At 37.2% G+C, this 19,495-nt stretch overlaps 1 protein-coding gene across 2 annotated transcripts in view; it reads right to left on the bottom strand.

Annotated features, from left to right (window-relative positions):
- Positions 1-3,342: 3,342 nt before the first annotated feature.
- RBBP6 (RB binding protein 6, ubiquitin ligase) overlaps positions 3,343-19,495 on the bottom strand; it is a 34,115-nt gene continuing 17,962 nt past the window's right edge. The window contains exons 8-18 of one of the 2 annotated variants that reach the window (XM_004373344.2): positions 15,402-15,574; positions 14,031-14,134; positions 13,587-13,924; positions 12,481-12,577; positions 12,268-12,346; positions 12,100-12,154; positions 10,901-10,969; positions 8,712-9,074; positions 8,320-8,421; positions 5,767-7,515; positions 3,343-5,330 (exon numbers count right to left, since the gene is read on the bottom strand). In XM_004373344.2, coding sequence (XP_004373401.1) covers positions 3,761-5,330; positions 5,767-7,515; positions 8,320-8,421; positions 8,712-9,074; positions 10,901-10,969; positions 12,100-12,154; positions 12,268-12,346; positions 12,481-12,577; positions 13,587-13,924; positions 14,031-14,134; positions 15,402-15,574 — 4,699 coding nt within the window. In that variant the 3' untranslated portion in view covers positions 3,343-3,760. The remainder of the gene's footprint in view (positions 5,331-5,766; positions 7,516-8,319; positions 8,422-8,711; positions 9,075-10,900; positions 10,970-12,099; positions 12,155-12,267; positions 12,347-12,480; positions 12,578-13,586; positions 13,925-14,030; positions 14,135-15,401; positions 15,575-19,495) is intronic. The other variant, XM_004373345.2, reaches the window with a different exon arrangement.

Below are 19,495 nucleotides of genomic sequence, written 5' to 3'. Positions count from 1 at the left end.
AACGAATTACTGAACAGCAACATTTCAAAGTGAAAAAGCAAAAGTCATGTTGGTGTTAGCTTTAATACGAGATCACTATTCATCTTCCATTAAGTTTAATAAAAGGCAAGTGTCTAAAAAAATTAGCCAATTTTTTTTCTAGCCACACGTTTTCATTTTAAAAAAAATCCTTTGAACAAGATCCTAAAAATAATCTCAAAGGCTTATAACAAAGAGGAGCCTTGATAAGCTGTTAATACTTTAGATTACATTTATTTCTGAGTTACTTGAAATCTATGAATATTCCTGTTAGCCCTATTGTTTTCATATTAGTGTGTCAAATTTTTATGCACATATAGCAACTCCACTTTACCTTTCATTAAGGATTTAAGTGGCTTACTTTATTCTATTCATGATCATTTCCAATTCTGAAAATTCATGTTTGTAAAAAAAATTAAAGGGCTGTGTTTATGATATAGAAAAAGAAAAAGCAGCATATATATATATATATATAAAACCAAATTTGTTGAGTCGATTCAACTCACAGCAACCCTATAGGACAGAGTAGAACTGCCTCACATGGTTTCCAAATAATGACTGGTGGATTCCAACTGCCAACCTTTAGCTTAGCAGCTGAGCTCTTAACCACTGCACCACCAGGTCTCCATATATATTTACACACATACATATTTGTGTGTGTGTGTGTTAAGAGATCTGTTGAAGCTAGCTTAAGTAAATGGGCAGTAGTATAAAAGGGCTCAGAGAAGAGCATGTTCCAAATCAGAGGTTGTGTTCTATATCATTCTACACAACAAAAACAGCATACATTAAGGAGCTAAAGACAGGAAAAAGTGGACAAGACGTAGATAGGGATACTCAACACAAATCAGGATGAGCACCCCATTAACTAACTTCTATTCTGAAAACCCTGGCTTAAACATTTTGGAGGATGTTTTGCTCCCTTCAACTGACATGGGAGACTAGCAAAGGAGTTATTTTTAAGTACAATTGTAACAATTGGGAATATTCTTGGCATACTGAAGCAGCTAGTTATTGTATTGGAAGGACACTATCTCTCAAATCTATAGTAGCTAAAAAACATTTTCATCTCTTAAAAAAAATTTGTCGTATCACTGTTGTCCATGAAGTTTGCTGTTACTGACCTCTGCCCATACTCCTTTTGACCACTGTGTCGATGAGAATGGTTGGTAAAACTTAACCACAAAGCTATTTTAAAAAGTTATTTTGTCTTATTAATCCAAACATTTATTGATTACCTACGAAGAGGAAAGCATAGTTTGACTTCTGAAAAAAAACAGACACACTCCTGAGGAGCTCACACTCAGTCCACTGAGGGAGTCAACCACACACAGCCCATAGAAATACAATTTAGAAAGTGTTACTCAGCATATTCAGTTATGCTATCGCACCTTGAGTGTGTATGGGGGTGGGGTGCAGGTGGGCAGGCAGGCACCGTGACGGAATACTCCAAAGGCAAGCTAACTCTCCAACAATGAACAGGAAATTGCCAGGCAGGCAAGGGAGAAAGGAAATTCCAGCTGGATCAAACAGCCCAGTGCAAAAGACAGATACAAGATGTGGCTAAGGGTCTTACATGTTGTCTGACACCTCCACATGGCAGGTCGAGTTAGGCACTACTTGAGTATCCAAGGCTGGACTGCATCTTCATAGGCAGTGGAGTTTCCTGCTCAAAGTAGCTTGAGATATCAAGAGCCACTGGGATTGTTAAGGATTAATAACATACAAGCTACTTGGCATAGTGCCCAGCAAGTAGGTCACTCCTTAAATTTTCTTCCAAGCATTTATTTTAGTGTTCAGCACCCTAATCGAGGTTTGGGGGTAAATCGTTTATGTGCAGCAAGATAGAGAAGGGGCAACAGACTTGGGGGTATTAGCACATGGTTGAAATGATGGGGTACTGGCAACCTAGGGAAAGGAGACAGTAGAAGGAAGAGTACCTAGGATGAGTTCAAACACCAGAGACCTAAATAAGATCAACACAGGATGAAGCTGGACCATGCTGTGTATGGAATAATGAAATTTAAAATGTCAGAAGGGAATGGTCACAGGTGATGAGTAACTCCAGGAAATTGTCCTAGGAGTGGGCCCAGTTAAAGGTCAGTCAAGCCTGAACTTCGTAACTATGAGCCTAGACAATGAAACTGATCTCAGATGATTGAATTGATAGAAAGTCCATTCTGGGTGCTGAGGTCCTCATCAAAAGTGGGAGATATAATCTGGATTTTCAGTCCAATTTAGCAAGAATTAAGGGAGTGTAGTTTTGCTGGATTATCTGAAAACAGAAGTGGCAGTATGTTGGCTGGGGGTGGTGGGGGGAGTAGTTACAACAGATAGCCCATTTCTAGTGAGATAAAGGTGCCTGGGAAGAAATGTGATTTAAGAATTATGACAAAAGCAGAGCCATTTAAGGAAAAGTTGGCTTCATTTAAAACAGCATTTCCCAAATTTGTCATTCCTTAAGTTTTCATGTTTACAGTATTTGTGTATCACCTAAAAAATTTTTCCATCACTTAATATTTTTAAATATTAAATGTTGCTTGAAACACACATTCAAAAAGTATGTTTAATGTACCATTTAAAACTGAGTGCCAACACTGGTATACAGTACTATATACACATCATACTCCGAAAATCCTGAATCAAATCAAAGAGGCAGAGGTTAACAGAAGCAAGTTGCTTCTCATGTACATCTTTTCCTTTCCTCTTCTACCACAGCCCATGCCTCTTGCCACAGAACTCCAGGATCCCCACCAGACTAGAACTGGTCTCTTTCCCCACTCTAGCGGATACCTTTATCCCTTTTTACATCACCATGTTTCCAAAGTACTACTCTTACCCTTGTCCCCAAATTCTTCTAGTAGCTTCTTACTGTTCACAGGATACTTCCTGAACCACAGCAATGAAGGAAACCCATCAGTCTTATTTAGTGTTTCTGGACCTATTACTGCCTGCCTGTGTCAACCAGTGGTAGGGCACAGATGCTCAGTGGTGAGGGCTCTTTAACTGGCCACTTGATCAGGGGATTTAATACTCAATTTATCAGGGTTTCAAGAAAGTGAATATGTGGCTATAAACAGGTCACAATCCCTCATCTCCAAGATCCCAGGTCACATTTTTAATTACTATACTCAAGACCAATTAATCTTGATTTCTTACATCTGGCCACTCACCATTAGCCGACCAATGAAACCTATCTTTCATGTTTACTTCAGAATTTTGTACATTCAGTTCAATCTAAGACTCAGATAATTTTTTAAATAGGGAAACAGAAAGGGGAAGAGATATGATGCTACTTTCTTCAAATAATGCAAATATTCAACATTTGAAAAGTTTACTGAAAACTTTTATTGTAATCAAAAAGTGACATAACGGGGTTGTAATGAATTCAGCAGATCATTCTGCTGATATTTTAGAACTGATATCAGCTTCTGCCAGGCAATTAAAAAAATTCAAATGTGAAAATTTCACAGTACAGTAAACTCCACCCCAACTAATTAACGGTGGTTAAAAATAATAAGCCCTAGCAAAACCTCTCATGTTACATGGTCACAACTCACAATTCTGTACAAAAGTTCGTGTTATAAAGCTCTGATGTAAAAATCAAATAATCAAGCAGCAATATTTTAAGTGCAGCACAGGGTCTTCCATGTCATTATTTACAAGGCTTGAATCTCTTTACATTATAACAAAATTTAATACAGATGACTTAGTAATAAGTCAATTTTTAAAATCTGTCCTTTTACACAGTGACAGATTTCACTTTTTGGTCATCTTTCTCCTTCTCCTTTTCTTTATCTTTGTTCTTCTTTGACTTCTTTTTCTTGTGTTTGTGTTTTTGGCTTTTTTCCAATTCTACTTCAGTGCCTGCATGCTTCTTATGCTTCTTATGTTTTTTATGTTTCTTGTGCTTTTTCTTTTCCTTCTTTTTCTTCTTCTTCTTGCTGTCCTGACTTTCTGCTGAGCTGGCACTGCTACTGTGGCTTCGGGTTTGGCTTCCAGAAGGGCTATGACTTCTACTCGGACTAACACTAGGGCTGCTTTGACTCTGACTCCTGGTTATGCCTATTTGGCCAACTGCTGCTGCGTCCAGGTTCTCTTTTACTTTCTCTATCACTTTATCTTTCATTTCCTTAGAAATCTTTCCTGACGTTTCCTCTTCTTTTACAGATACATTACTTTCACTGTCACTTTCGTTATAGTCTGGTTCAAAAGCAGCCTCATCAGTTTCTCTAGTTAAGTCAGAGGAAAGTCGAGAGGAGTGGCTTAACTGGGGTTTAGGTTTGACAGCATTCTTGTCAATTTGCCCAGTAACTTGCTCTTTTTCAGTCTGTGAGTCTGGTGGGTTAAGTATATAGAGTAATTTATTGACACTTGACTCTTTACTGTTCCGTGCTTCTGATATATGCTTCTCACGCTCTTTACAAGGATTTTTATCTACAGATTTTGTCTCTTCACTTGAGCGTTTAGTATCATAAGTGGCTTTGTGATCATGAGGTTTTCTGTCTCTTGAGGGACTTAAATTACTTTTTTTGGAATCTCCTGTTCCCTTCTTAGCCAAATCTCTCTCATCTCTTGGTTTATTTTTCTGTCCAGATGCAGAATCTTTATTCCGAGGAGGAGAGTCTTTTCTTCTTGTTGACTCATTCCTTTCATCTCTACGTTTGGAACTTGAATAATCTCTGTTGTCATAGTCGGGTTTTTTGTCTCTACTGGGAGTAAAGTCTTTATTTGAGGAACCTCGAACGGAATCATGCTTATCTGAAGTTCTAGTCTCTTTGGAAGATTGAGACAGACTTCTAAAACTTCCTTGTTCACTGAGACGGTCCAAATTACTATCTTTCTCTGGTTGAGTGCTGCTCTTCCTCTTTTCAGGGTTTTCCTTTTCCAACACTGAATGATCGCGATCTTTGGTTTTCCCTTTTTCACTAGATGTGGAGTTTTTTGAACTTTTAACCTCATGCGTTACTATTTCATGGCTCACTTCCTTGGTGAGTTTCTGAACTTTGTCTGATGGCTCACTTTCTTTTTCATTATACTTGACTGTATTTGATGGCTTAGTGCTAACATTTTTTATAACACTAGCAGGCTTTCCTACATTTGATATAGGCTGTGTAGATTTAACATCTTCTTCTTCAGATTCAAAGTCATCTTTATCCCATTTGGACTGAGGAACCTGAATCATAATAATAACATCTTCGGCAGGAGCTGTATTGTCATTATTATACTCTTCCATAGTTTTAATGACAGTTCGCTTTGTATCCGTTTTTTCTTCAGATTTCCGCACAGGACTGCCTCCAGTTGAGCTGGTACTAAAAAGAATTAAAATATTTTAATTAATGGTAAAATTACTACTAATTGTAAAACACTGATAAATATAAAAATGTTAACATTGAGTGAATTAAAATATCACTTCAACACAATAAATGTCCTTTTAACATTAAAAGGTCAGTTATTCTGCTGTAATAGATACAAATGATTTTATTAAAGATATGACTGTATAAAAACAAATGGATCTGAAGTATGATTATTAAAAACAAACGTGTTCATTCTTAAACTACTTACAACCTTATCTTTAACCATCTCTTTCTTTAAAGACAAAAAAAGAGTAAATCTGCCTAAACACCAGGATCAGCACATTCTTTATTAAAGTACTTGACTTTCATAAAAATTAAAAACATGGATCAAATGAAGGGAAACCCTCTACCAAAACAAACATACACACCCAACCATCCATCATCAGGTTACCTGGTATAATCCACAAGAGTTGAGCTGGATCCTTCAGTGCCAGTTACTTTTCGTCTGACTTTTCCTTTGACTTTTTCCTGTTTAACTTTGCTAGATGTTGATTCCAATTTTTCAGAGAGTTCTTTTGTATTAGATATATTTTCTGCACTTGCAATTTTTTTCCCTGTTTCTCTGTTGAGCTTTATTTTTTTGGCCGGGGCAGTTGATGAATTTTTGTCCTTTTCAGGGGTTCTATCCATCTTCTCAATATCAGGTTCCATTTTGCGTTTTGGTGATGGTTTCACTATTTCAGTTACTTCTAGTTTAGAGATTTTCAATGAAGATGACTCAAAGTCTTTATCTACACCTTTTTCTTCAGTTTTTCTTTTTCTTTTTTCTCCCTTGCTATCAAGTGGCTTACTTTTCTCAGTAGGCTTCTTGGCCTTTTCTTCCTTATTAGTTAGCTTTTCTGATTTGACATCTTTGGAATAGTCCTTCTTCACTTTTTCCTCTTTGACTGGTTTTGTCTCTTGGTGTTCTTTTGCTGACTTGGAGTGAGCTTTCCTGGGGGTACCAATGATCTTTTCATCTTTCTGAGAGGAAGATGTTGATTTATTAGCATTGTCAGTCTTTGGAGTCTCCTCTTTGGCTTTTTTAAGTGGTGGTTCAGATCGAGGAGATTTTTCACGCTCTCCATCTACTTTTTCTTGAGGTCCTTTAGCAGGTTTTACATTTTCTTTTTTGGACACAGTAGATCCGTCATTTTTCCGTTTGGTCTTGTCACCTTTTGCTTTTGGCTTGTCCTTTTCTCTCTTGTCTTTTTCAGACACTGATTTAAAAGTGATGGATTCTGCATCCATTGGTTCATCTCTAACAGGTGTAGCATCATCTCTACTTGGGAGAACAAACAATGAGTCTGTTTTATTTTCCTCACCACCTGTAGGTTCTCTAGATTTCCTAGATGTCTCTAGTAACTCTGGGTTCAGAAAACATTCATTTTCTTCTCCTTTTCTTCTTTTTCTATGTTTCTTATGTTTATTTCCTTTACCATCTCCTGGAGCATTTTCACTCTCCTTCTCTTTTGTTTTTGTATTATCCTTCTGATTGTGACTGTCTCTTGCTGGAAGCTTTTCTGGATAGTTGCCACCTATGTTTCGACTTCTATGACTTTGTCCAGCAGCAGCATAATCTTCTCTGCGGCCTCTTGTAAAGGGAGAATTCCTGATATTAAGTGGTAAAAATCTCTCTGGAGAAAAGTTCTCTCTATTTGCTGAGGGTCTAGGCTGTGCTCCAGCAGCATAGTACTTTTCATACCACTCTCTGTATTTTCTCTCCCATTCTCTGTAACGTTCCTTTTCAAATGGGTCTCTAAAGTCAACACTCCTCCCATAATATGCTTTCACATCATAAGGTGGTGGAACTTCTCTGTATCTATTAAAATATTCACGTTCTGTTTCCCCTTGAGGTACATTACGTTTAGTGGGAGACTGTCCCCTAAACGCTTGAGGAGATCTTGATCGTGAATGATAGCGTCTATATGGAGGTGATCTTGACCGAGATCGATGATATCCATGAGATCTAGACCGTGAACGGTAATTTCGACTCTTGCCTCTGCCTCTTCTGGGATATGGAGGTGATCGTGAATAGGAACGAGAGTGAGAGCGGCTAAATGATCGAGAATAAGAGCGTGAACGTGTTGAACCAGATCTTGATTTAGAATAAGTATATGAACTTCTTGAATATGATGAACCACTATAGGGAGATTTAGACCTGAAAACAAAAACAAAACAACAGTTGGCAGTTGAGAAATATATACAAAATAAAGTATGTGATCTCAGATTCTAGCACTCTCCCAACGGTTTCATCTTTCTTTATATCAAGTTTCATTCTAGGTGAATAAAGAGGCACAGTGACCTCTACTGGAATGATAAAGTACACAGACATCAGAGCAATCACTCTGTTATAAAACAAAAGTGCATTAATGTACCGTGAGAGTTATATGAACTAATCAACATTAAACAAAATGCTAATTAAATTTAAATTTCACTTCCTAGCTGATGAATTTTTTGTCCTGTATTGCTATAAAAGAAAGCACATTTCAAGTGAAAGCTTAAAAACTAAAGTCTTTTAAACAAAAGTTCTAGGGAATTTTCGTAATTCAGTTTTTCTATCAATAAAGCAATTTGTATTCTACTATTACTTCATAATTACTCAGGTTAATGTTCCAGCAAGAAGCTGTAGCCTTACAGTAAAAGGGTGCTCAGAAATGTTCTTTGGCTATTCCCTATTTCTTTCCTTCCACAAACATTTCCCAATTATTTTACACTATAAATAACTTTTAAGGGACAAGGGTAATTTAATCCCCATAACTAATAATTCTACACAACTGAATTTACACAGAGACATTTCAAAGAACAGATATTGGGAAATAAGCTACATCTTCATTTCTATAAGCCTAGACCGAATCAGAAAAATTCCATAGGTGCAATGTTATTTTATATCCATAGCTAATCCCTGGATATTATTCAAAGTCCCCGTTTGTAACTCTGTTGTGAAGGCTTGCAAAACACTAACCTGGAAAATGAGCGCCTACGCTCCTTTTGAATCTTTTTGTATTCCATCAATTCCTTAGCAAAATCATTTGTAAACTCATCTAGCTTGGACTTTTTCTTTTCCCTAGTAAAATAAAGTTAAAGAGTGAAAGTTAACAAAAATCATTTAAGAAAACTAACAAGACAAATGTAATTCGATCATGAATGAAATGAATGAAATTGCCATTAGTTTTCTACTTTAAAACTACAAATAACTAGGAATCCCTGAGGAAGCTACTTGTATGGCTTTGGTTTAATTTTTAGGTGGTTTTTCTTGTACTAACTGTAAACACTGGAAAAGGTTCCAAAGATACCTATTTAATGTCACCTCAGAGAATGAAAAAGTGTATAGTAATTTCAAATTAAAATACTCACTCTTCTTTTAGTCGTCGTTGCTCTCTATAGAATTCTTCCCTGGACAAAGGTGGTGCTTGTGTTGTTGGGATGGTATTTGAATGAACTGTCTGCACTCCTGATGATACCCAAGATGTTGATAAATTGGCAGGAGCTGGAGGAAACCCTGGAGGAGGGACACTATACCCAGCAGGTGGTGGCTGGCCAGGAGGAAACTGAGGAGAAAACTGTGGTGGAGGAACACCTGAAGGGAGAGGAAGTGTATGGGGAGGAGGTGGATACAAAGGAGGTGGTGGGACAGGCACAAAAACTGGAGCTGCTGGTAGTGATGGGCCTTGAGTCCTCTGTGATCGCTCGCTGTGGTGTCGTCCACGGTTTATACTTCTGGAGAAATAAATTCCAAGGTATTACTCCTTCAAACTAATATAACCTGAAACAAGTAAGCTTTTCTATTCATAATTATTTTCAAATTTACAAACAATGGAGCAGAATCAACTATTCAAGTACAGGAACACTAACATCGTCTTTCTGTAAATCTAACTCCAAAACAAAACCATAATTTTATAAGGCCACTTAGGAACCAAAGTGAGTTTACAGAACCTTCTCGACATGGCAATACTATATTTAAAAAGTTCACTTTTATGAAACTGATTTATTATCACTCCACAATTACCTACCACCTGTTACTTCCTAATGTCTCTTAAAGGAGCTGACAGGTTAAATCAGTTCTCCCAAAAATGCCTTCCAAGACCAAAACTTTAAATGAAGAAAAACTACATCCTGTAATCTCCTCTTTGAGGGAAAGACTGGATAAAGACCCTTCAAAGTCGAATATTAGTTTTGTAATTAACACCTGAAAATCTCAATGTTTTCTCTCAAAGAGTTAAGTACAAATAACACTGCTGGTCAAAGTTTCTGAACTGTGTCTTGTCAAAGAAACAGTGAGTTTATTTCTTGAGTTAAAGGGTTCTTTAAATTACAAGCAGTCCCTGGATTATGAATGAGTTCCATCCCTAAATCTGTCCTTAAGTTGAATTTGTCAGAACAGCTAGGCACGGTTCGTACCTAACATCAATTAGTCAAATGTTTGTCTTACTATATTGTATATAATGTACCTTTCTATGCATAAAAAACACTGAAAGAAACACTTCCAGATACACTAAACGTCTTTAATGTAATAATACACTAGTAATGTTTTGATGCTCGTCGCAAAGTAGCGTCCATTTGTTATTACAAACCACTGTATGTACCTCAAATTTTTCATATAATAGACTTTACAGGGGTTGGTTCATAACCATAGATTGTATGTAAGTCGGATGTTCGTAACCTGGGGACTGCCTGTATAGGTAACTGGTACACAACAGCAGAAGCAGGGACTTAAAGACTTTTAATCCTTTCAATCAGAGAGCCATGACATAGTAAATACTATTTTCTATTAACATGTGATCTAGTGATAAAAGTAGTAGTTAACTTTCATAAGCTTGGCAATTCTCAGTGGGGCACTAGAAGATAAGCTTAACGTTCTTGTTATAAAGTTAACTGGGAGGCTCCTTTTCCTGGGTGGCAACTGTGACCTAGACAGTTCAGTAAGTATGCTTTTCCCTGAGTTCTCCACACACCTCTATGGATTACTTCTTATATTAACATGGCCTATGCCTGTCCAAGGCAAGAGCCCCTAACAATAACAATCTCTGTGTCTTCTGGAGAAGAGGAGGTGTGTGAAGACTGGGACAGTTGAGTCTAGAAGAGAAATAAATGTAACTCTTCTTCACACTTGAGAATTGAGCTTGTTAACTTTCATATGATTAATCTAACATCTTAAATACTGTCTGGGCCTTAATCACCTCCTTTTACTCCCCCAAATGATTTCTCTGCTATGTGCTGATAGAGAGAAGGTAGTCATTGGGAAGGAGATAAAAGATACGGCCTAAAAAAACATCATTTAAAATAATAAATGTAATTTCTCCTTTTACAGATCTGTTAAGGACAACTACTGAGGAATTAAGTGAAATAAGCTTAAACCAACTGACCTCCCTCCCCAAACTGTTGCTGTTCTTTAGGTTCTCTGGGTTAAATGTTCATCGTATGTTAATCAGATTATTGTTTTTCTTTAATTTTTTACTGGGCATTAGGTAAAAGTTTACAGAGTAAATTAGTTTTCCATTTGATAGTTTGAGATTATCGTTTCTCAAGATTTTCAGCATGCCTACCTGTAGCAGCTCCTCTCCCCCCTTCTAATTTGCTGTGGTGGAGAAACCAGATATCCAAGCTTGTTGGAACTATGTGGAAAAAAAGGATAAAATTGGCTCTGAGTAATTCTCCACAGGTATAATACATGACCTTTAAGTACAAAGATTTTAAGGCACTTATTTTAACTGTTCAGGAAACTTTTCCCCACCCCCGATTCTTAAATTTGTTCCAGACAGAGATCTGAACAAGTACTGAGCTTAAATTAACTATTTTTCTGATTACCAGTAACAATAATTAAACCTCAATATAGAATATTTTCTATATTATATCTAAATAGCATTCTGTAAGTTAATCTGTAACGTTATTGTTACAGGTAAGAAAAACTGCCCTTTTCTCTGTTGGGTACTATGCAGGCATCTAACATGTTAATATAGATGAGGAAATGGAGGCTGAATTGTAAAAGTGCATGCCTAACTGCTACTAAAATGGAGGAGCTGGGATTTAAGCCTAGGTCTACCTGTCTTCAAATACCATGTTCTTCCCACTGATGTATTCTGTTAGCCTCTCATTTAACATACTTTCTCTATGAGGAATTTGGTTTATCTTTCAAGCAAAATGATGCAAGTTTTAGAATATAAACCAATCTTAAAGTGGGTTATATAAACAAAAAAATGACTGTATAAGTAGAAAGATAATTAATATTATGATTTATAATGCCATAAAACATCTCATTAAGAAGATAAGAGTCTTTGTTTCAGGGCAGAAAACTCAACCCTACAGATCTTAATATGTAGTTAAGATTTCAGTAACACAAAACCCATTGCCATCGAGTCGATTCTGACTCATAGCAACCCTCTAGGACAGAGTAGAACTCTTCCATAGGGTTTCCAAGGAGTGGCTAGTGGATTTGATCTGACAACCTTTTAGTTAGCAGCTGAGCTTAACCACGGCGACACCAGGGCTCTAAATGAGAAATTTTGTGTTTCGTAGACTTTAAACCTACAATATTTTATATTTTAGAAAAGAACTAATTCTTTTTTAAGAAAATAATTCCTCAAATAATCTTGAATTTGTGACATTTTACATTTACAAACTATGTTAACCTGGCATATAAAAGAGCTTAGAATAAAAACATTCAGCAAACACACTGCCTAGTTTGCAGTTTCCATTACCTAGTTAGAAAGCAACCATCTGAAGATTACTTTAAACACATACTTACTGTTCCCAACCTGGTCGACCCCCACCTGGACGAGCAGTATTTATTCTTACTGGACCTTGGAAACAAAAAATAAACGAGAACAGTAAGGAAATACAAAATCTCATGTTAAATAAAGCTAAAATTATTTTCTAAAGGAAAAAAATTCCAAACCAAAATGATTTTACTCACCAGTTGTGGGGATCAATTGTCCATGCAATAATGACTGTCCAAGCAAAGATGGGGTTCCAAGTACAGGCACCTGGTAACCCTTTAGGAAAAAAATATGAATAAAAAGCGTTAAAAAAAAAAAAAGGAATAGTTAAAAACAAAATAAAAAACCAAAAACCTTATTGTAAACAATCCCCCCACCCTGCCTCAATTTAAACTGCCAGTAAAATTTACCTTCTCTTCCATAAGAGCAGTAATTGCAATTGAGGAGGTTCCCTTTGAATGTTCTGATGCAAGGGCTGCAGCTGGCAAGATTTTATTATCAGAGTCCCTGGAAAACAATGTAATTTACCATACATCACAAAGTTATCAGAAATGAAGATAAAGAGTAAAAATAACATCTTGTTGTTAACTCTGTTTATGTATCATCTACATTAACATGAGTTATCAAAGATGATGAAAACTTCTGAGGAAAGTTAGAGAGAACTGGACCTTTGGAGTGTAAAAAGTGTTACATATGGTAGATATGATAGAAATTGGTTGCACGAATAATGAAACTTAAATGTAGAATATACAAGGACAAAATGAACACGGATAGGAGTAAATTCTAGTTCTAGCTCTACCACTAAACCGAAGGGGTAACTGTGGGTAAGCTATTGAACTCACTGGGTCTTATTCCCATTATCAATCAAATAAAAGGTTAAACTAGATCAGTGGGATTATTAAACATATAGGTAAAGGTCCTATCCTTAAAGATTTTCCTTCAGTATATCTGGAACAGGTCCCTGGCATCTAATTTTAAAAGCTGATTGATTTAAGAATTTATGAGCTATTGAACTACACGGTCAAAAGTCCCTTTCATTTCCGAAATGGTAGGATTTAAATGAATTTTCACTACCCTCCTACATAATTATGTTCCAAAGCAATTATTATTACTGACCTCTCTACCTCTACCAATATTTTATGCTCTCTTCTCCATCTATCCAAATTATTCTTTGTTCTGCTCAAATCTACCCTTTTCTAATTACCATCATTATGTCTACAAGTGAATTCTCCCTCTGAACTACAGAGCATTCAACACTCAATATGGACTATTAGCAACTTGTACAATGTCTGGCCTTTGGATGTGCAATCATTACCTCCCAAATGAATCACCATCACTTGCCTCTTCCTCCAATAAAACTAAGTTATTTCTTACAAGCAGCCCTATTTTATGAAGCACAGTGGTCCACAAGAATGATACATACCACAGGTCACTAAAAAAATTGTTAAAGCAATACATAATAACAAAATACTACATCATCCATCTCACCTGTGCTCTAACAGTGAGAAATACTCACCGGAAAGGTCCATCTGACTTTTCTGAATGGACTGATATGGACACTGTTGCAGTTATATCAGGTACAGGAGCTGGTGTCGAAGATGAATTTCCAGGCACAGGAGGAGCCAAGGAAGACTGATTAGAAGCCAGTGAGGATATAGAGGGAGGTGGGTGAGATGACGAAGATGTCACCGGAATCATCAGAGGATCCTGCTGTCTTGATATTGGAGATCTCATCAGAGGCTGGAGGTTCCGCTGAATAAGTGGTCTTGGAGGTGGTATTGGGGGTGGTGGTGGAGGCAACTGTTTTCGTAGTCTTTTTGTATAACCAGTCTCATTTTTGAAGTTATTAACAGCCTACAGAAAACAAACATCAAAATGCAGAAAAGTTTAATGAGCATTAACTCGAGGAGTTAAATCAATTTAAAGATTAAAAAAAATTTTTTTTTAATAAAAAGGATACCTGTCGTAAAAATTTATTGGCTATTAAAGCATCAGGAGAGACATCATTCTGATGACATGTTGGACACGTATGTTCATCTGATTCCAGGAGTGCTGTTCTTATACCTGAGTATGGTAAGACTTTAAATATTAATAAAAGTACAGTAAGAACTCATTATTTATAGAATGAATTAAGCAGATGGCCTGCATCTGCTCAGTTACGTGACTATTTTCCAAGCACAATTATTTCTATTCTTAGATTAAGAAACTTAAACAGGTAAAATCTGCCACGTCCCGGCACTCCTCTGCTCTAACTTCTCTCTATAACCTATGCTACCTTAAAAAGGGAAGTCATGGATACAGTCAAACATTTAAATTGAGAGAAAAAGCCCTCTTTCTCAAATACTATTCCCTTTGCTTAGCTAGTAATGGAATATTACAGAAAAAAAAAAGAGAAATGGCCTAGAAAGAGAGGCAAAAACTTTACATGACTAAGTAAGGGGAAAAAAGCATTATATGAAAAGGACATTGCAAAAAAAAAGATCCATTATTTAGGTAAGGGAATCAGAGACATCTACAGCATAGCAGGTAGGAGCAAAACTAAACTGTAGATTCACTGATTATGCTTCAGTGTAGTAAAAGTCCAGCAATAAGTGGTTTGTTAAAGCCAAGACACACTCTGAAACAGGTCTTAAGTGACCCCTTCTTGACTTTAGTCTTCACTGAATAGGCCTGAAAATATTCCAGAACTGGCTTTAGAAATGAAAAAGGCCAGAACAGGATTGAGCACTGAAATTTTCAGATGACACTATTTTCTTCTGGATAAGAAGAGATAAACTTAGGATAAGCAGCAGGAAAAAAACCAAGTGCTAATAAAAGTGATTAGGGAAAAAAAAATCATGAGTAGCCACATGGCAAATGTTGACTAGTACATTTACAGGAACCAGGTCTCAATAATACTTAAGAATTTTCAAATAAGCTATTATTCACAATCCTGGAAAGGGATTTACGTACCACTTAAAAACATTCCCATGATATCTAAGGCCCAAAAGACTTATAAATTTCCACATACCATTTAAAATGTGTAAGAAACAAACAAAAATTCTATATTTTACAAAACCTCAGTAGTTACCATGATGAAGGTATGTACAAGAGGCAGTCAATTCTATTACCTAAAAGGATAAAGGGGCTCTATATATCTTGACAGACAGAGATATCTCTGTATCTCTATCAAGCAACTAAAGCAGACTTCCCACTACTAAATGCTCATTAACACTTATCAATTATCAATATTTCATATTTTATTATTACAATAGATAATGTTGCTAAAAACCTTTCCAAGTAAATACAAGTATTCTAGAATCTATGTATTTGAAGGTCCAACATTTCTTACATTCATCACAATAACTGTTTCCACAGCAGGGAATGACAACTGCATCAGTCATAATATCTTTGCAAATGAGACACAACAATTCATCTGGGATAGGATCATCTTCTTCTGAAGAAGAGGATGGTTCTTCTGGTAAAAAGGGTGGTTTTTCTTTCTTCCCAATTGCATATGCTTCTCTGTAAAAGAAAATTTAAGCATTTTAACACAGTTAACAAGGCAAAGTTATTCCCAAGACATGCTACATGTTCTATTACACCATAATGGGAACATATAATTCAGTGCAATGTCCAATTAGTTCAGACAAGCATACCTTCCAAAATAAGGGAGACGTTATGAACATCCTCCCCCCGAACAACAAAAACCACCAACAAAAAGACACAGCACAAAACCCTAAACAAATACAACGTAAAGGAACAAAAAAATGCTCTAACAGTGGCTAAAAGGAACTTAGAATCATCTAATTCATAACTAAGAACTGAGGGCCGGAAAGGTAAAGCAACACACTCAATGCCACAAAGTTATATTTAAGTGGCAGTGAGACAGTATTTGAACTTAGACATGAGAACACCCTAATCACAATTTTCTCTATCCTACCATGTTCCTTGAAAAAAAATTTCCCTCCCACATTTCAACAGTCCCCAAAACATGTGAAGGTATTTAACTGAATGCCACAAGATAGGAAACTACAATTAGTACTGACATTATACAATTAAGGAAAGATTGTTCAAAGGAAATATTATGTCACTACCATATAAATAACAAAATAAGACTTCAAAATCAGTGCTCTACTTATAATTAGTATTTTAAGGGAGAATAATCTATTTATAGTCCATTAAAAAATATTAAGGATTTAAATGATTAGAATGTGTTACAAAAACATGAAGTAACACCTCATTAGACATTCCTGTTCAGACTTTTGTAGAAAAATGTGTTTTGCAGAAATGTTGGACATTAAATATATTTCAAAACACCATCAAAAAAAAAAAAAAAAAAAAAAGCTATTCTCAGACTTGTCACCACTGCCTCTATACCTACCCCTCCCCTTTTCTGTCATTAGTCAAATTTGTAAAACACAGGAATTCCTAGAGAAATCCTTTCTAATTTCACTTAGGAACAGAGTGTGTTGATCTCAATGCGGAAAATGAAAGAATCTCAGCTGTACGGAGTAGGGTACCTTAGGTGTGTTATTTGTGTTGCAGTTGCTCCATAGACATCACCACGATTCCAGAAATAAGTATCAATTTGCTTATGCCCCACTGTTCCCAATTTGTGAAAGAGGAGTCTCCCACTGCCCAAAAGAGAGAAAAGAAAAGAAAAAAAAAAAAAAGAGGAGAACAGAGGATAGAAAAAAAGAAACAGAAGAAGAGTCTGAGTTGCTTATCAGCGGTGTTAGTGGAGAGGGTGAAAAAGTTTCATTTAAAATACTTGGGCTCCCATCTTTCCCCAGTATTTGCTGTGTGTTTGGCACAAATGGGGTTTTATATTTCAGCATTCAAAAGCAATGAAGTTAATTATTAGTTAGGGTTCACAGGTGATGTTAATTTTTCCAACGCAAATTTCTACTTTTGAAACACTTTTACATAATACAGATGAAGAGGTCTGCTCTTAAATAAATTGTGTGCAGAAAATCATCAATTTAAACCTAAGGCTGTTTGGAAGCAATTACAAAATGTCTCTGATTTAAAAATAGTGTAACAACAGACTGCTCTAAGATGAATCACAAAAACACAGGATGATGACTGATAAAAAATGCAGTGAAGTTGAGGAAGTGAGCAGGGTCGGGAGTTTAGGAAAACATTCTGTCTGTAAACTAAAACACTATACTTACTAAAGTCATACTGAAAAAATACCAAATCTTTTCAATATCATTCCAAAGCATGGCAATTTCATCATCGCCACCTGCTCACTATACTACCTGTCTTGGTTATCCAGTGCTGCTATAACACAAATACCACAAGTGGGTGACTTCAACAAACAAATTTATTTTCTCACAGTTTAGGAAGCTAGAAGTCCAAATTCAGGGTGCTGACTCTAGGGAAAGGCTTTTTCTCTCTCAGCTCTGGAAGGAGACCCTTGTCTCTTCTGAGCTTCTGCTCCTGGGCAATCTTCATATGGCTTAGCACTCTTCCCCCATCTCTGCTTTGCTCGCTTGTTTTACCTCTTTTATCTCAAAAGAGACTGATTCAAGATACACCCTACACTAACCCTGCCTCATTAACATAACAAAGACAACCCATTCCCAAATAGGATTATAACCACAGGCACAGAGGTTAGGATTTACAACACGTATTTTTTGGGGACACAATTCAATCCACAACATTCCACCATTTGGCCCACAAAACTCAAGTCCTTGCCACATGCAAAACCCCACCACATCATCGCAGAAGTCTTAAATCAACTCCAAATCCAAAATCTCATATTCTGAAGCATCTAAATCAAATATGGGTGAGACTTCAGATGTACTCCATCCTGCAGCAAAATTCCTCTTCATCTGAGAACTTGTGAAATCTAGAATACAGGCTACCTGCTTCCAAAATACAATGGTGGAACGGGCACAAGGTATACATTTCCATTACAAACGGGAGAAACTGGAGGGAAAGAAGGGATAACGGGCACCAAGCAAGTGCAAAACTGAGCAAAACAATTTACATTAGCTCTCAAGGCTTGAAAATAATCCTGTTCTCTGAGACCATCTGGGCAATGGCCCTACCCTTCAAACTCTTGGTGTTGGCCACGTCCTCTGGGTTCAGGGCAGAGTCCCACTGGCCGTGGGCTTCAGCCCCACCTTCCAGGCCCACTGGGATGGCAACTCTGCTCCCTTGGCTTTGGTGGGCCCCATTCTCCTAGTCCACCTGAATGGCGATCCCTACACCCTTGGCCCTGGCAGGCCCTACTCTTCTGTCCCTTGGGCATGGCAGCCTTGCCCCCTCAGATTTGGGCAGGGGCCCATGCCCCTGGCACACCTTAATGGCAGCCCCACAATCCAGAACCGAGAGGACAAAGATGGGACTCTGAAACCTAGGAGGTTGTTGCCCCACCCTATGAGATTCAGGAGACTGTGGGCCCCACCCTTTGAAACCAAGAAGGCCCTGCTTCTTGTGCTCCTTCCAACAATTCTGCTGATCTCTAAGCTGCTTCAGAGATGGTCCTTTTCTTTTCTTGGAGGAAAACAGATGTAGCTCCTTTGGTCTGTTTCCCGCCTATGAAATTCCAAGCAGCAGACACCATTCTTTCCTTTCATTCTCTGTCCCCTTCAGTTTAGGCTGATGGGCTTTCTGCTATGGTAGTACACCCATCAGTCACAGGCTTAATCTCTTTAACAAAAGATTGTATAGCCACGTCCTTGGTGAACCTTCTAGGACACGTGTCCTTAGCTTGTACAACAGAATTTTCCAAATCTTTAAGTTCTGTTTTTATTTTGCACAGTTCATTTTTAAGTTCGTCTCTTTCCTCTTGCATTTTACGATAAGCGGCAAGGAGAAACCATGTGGCCCCTTTAAGATCTTGCTTAAAAATCTCCTCAGCCAGATATCCAAGTTTATCACTTACAAGTTCTACCTTCCACCAAACACTTAAACATAATTCAGACAAGTTTTCTGCCACTGCATAAAAGCACCGTCTTTCTTCCATTGTCCAATCACATGTTCATCATTTTCTTTTAAAGCCTCACCAGAAGCACATTTAACATCCACATTTCTAGCAACATTTCTGTTGCTGGTATCATATGTATTCTCTAAGACGACAGAGACTTTCTCCATAGCTCTCCTCACTTCCTTCTGAGCCCTCACTAGCATTGCCTCTGACATCCACAGTTCTACCAACAGACTCTTCAAGGCAATCTAGGCTTTTAATATTAGGCATCTTAAAACTCTTCCAGCCTCCACTCATCACCCAATTCCAAAACCACCTGTTAGGTGTCATCAGTTCTGACTCATAGCGACACTGTGTACAAAAGAACAAAACGCTGCCCAGTCCTGCACCATCCTCACAATCATTGCAATGTGTGAGTCCATTGTTGCAGCCACTGTGTCAATCCATCTCAGTGAGGGTCTTCCTCTTTTTTGCTGACTCTCTATTTTAGCAAGCTTGATGTCCTT

The sequence above is a fragment of the Trichechus manatus genome, unplaced genomic scaffold (genome assembly GCF_000243295.1).
Source record: "Trichechus manatus latirostris isolate Lorelei unplaced genomic scaffold, TriManLat1.0 scaffold00024, whole genome shotgun sequence".
Taxonomy (NCBI): Eukaryota; Metazoa; Chordata; class Mammalia; order Sirenia; family Trichechidae; genus Trichechus; species Trichechus manatus.
This window is presented reverse-complemented; position numbering and strand designations above follow the sequence as displayed.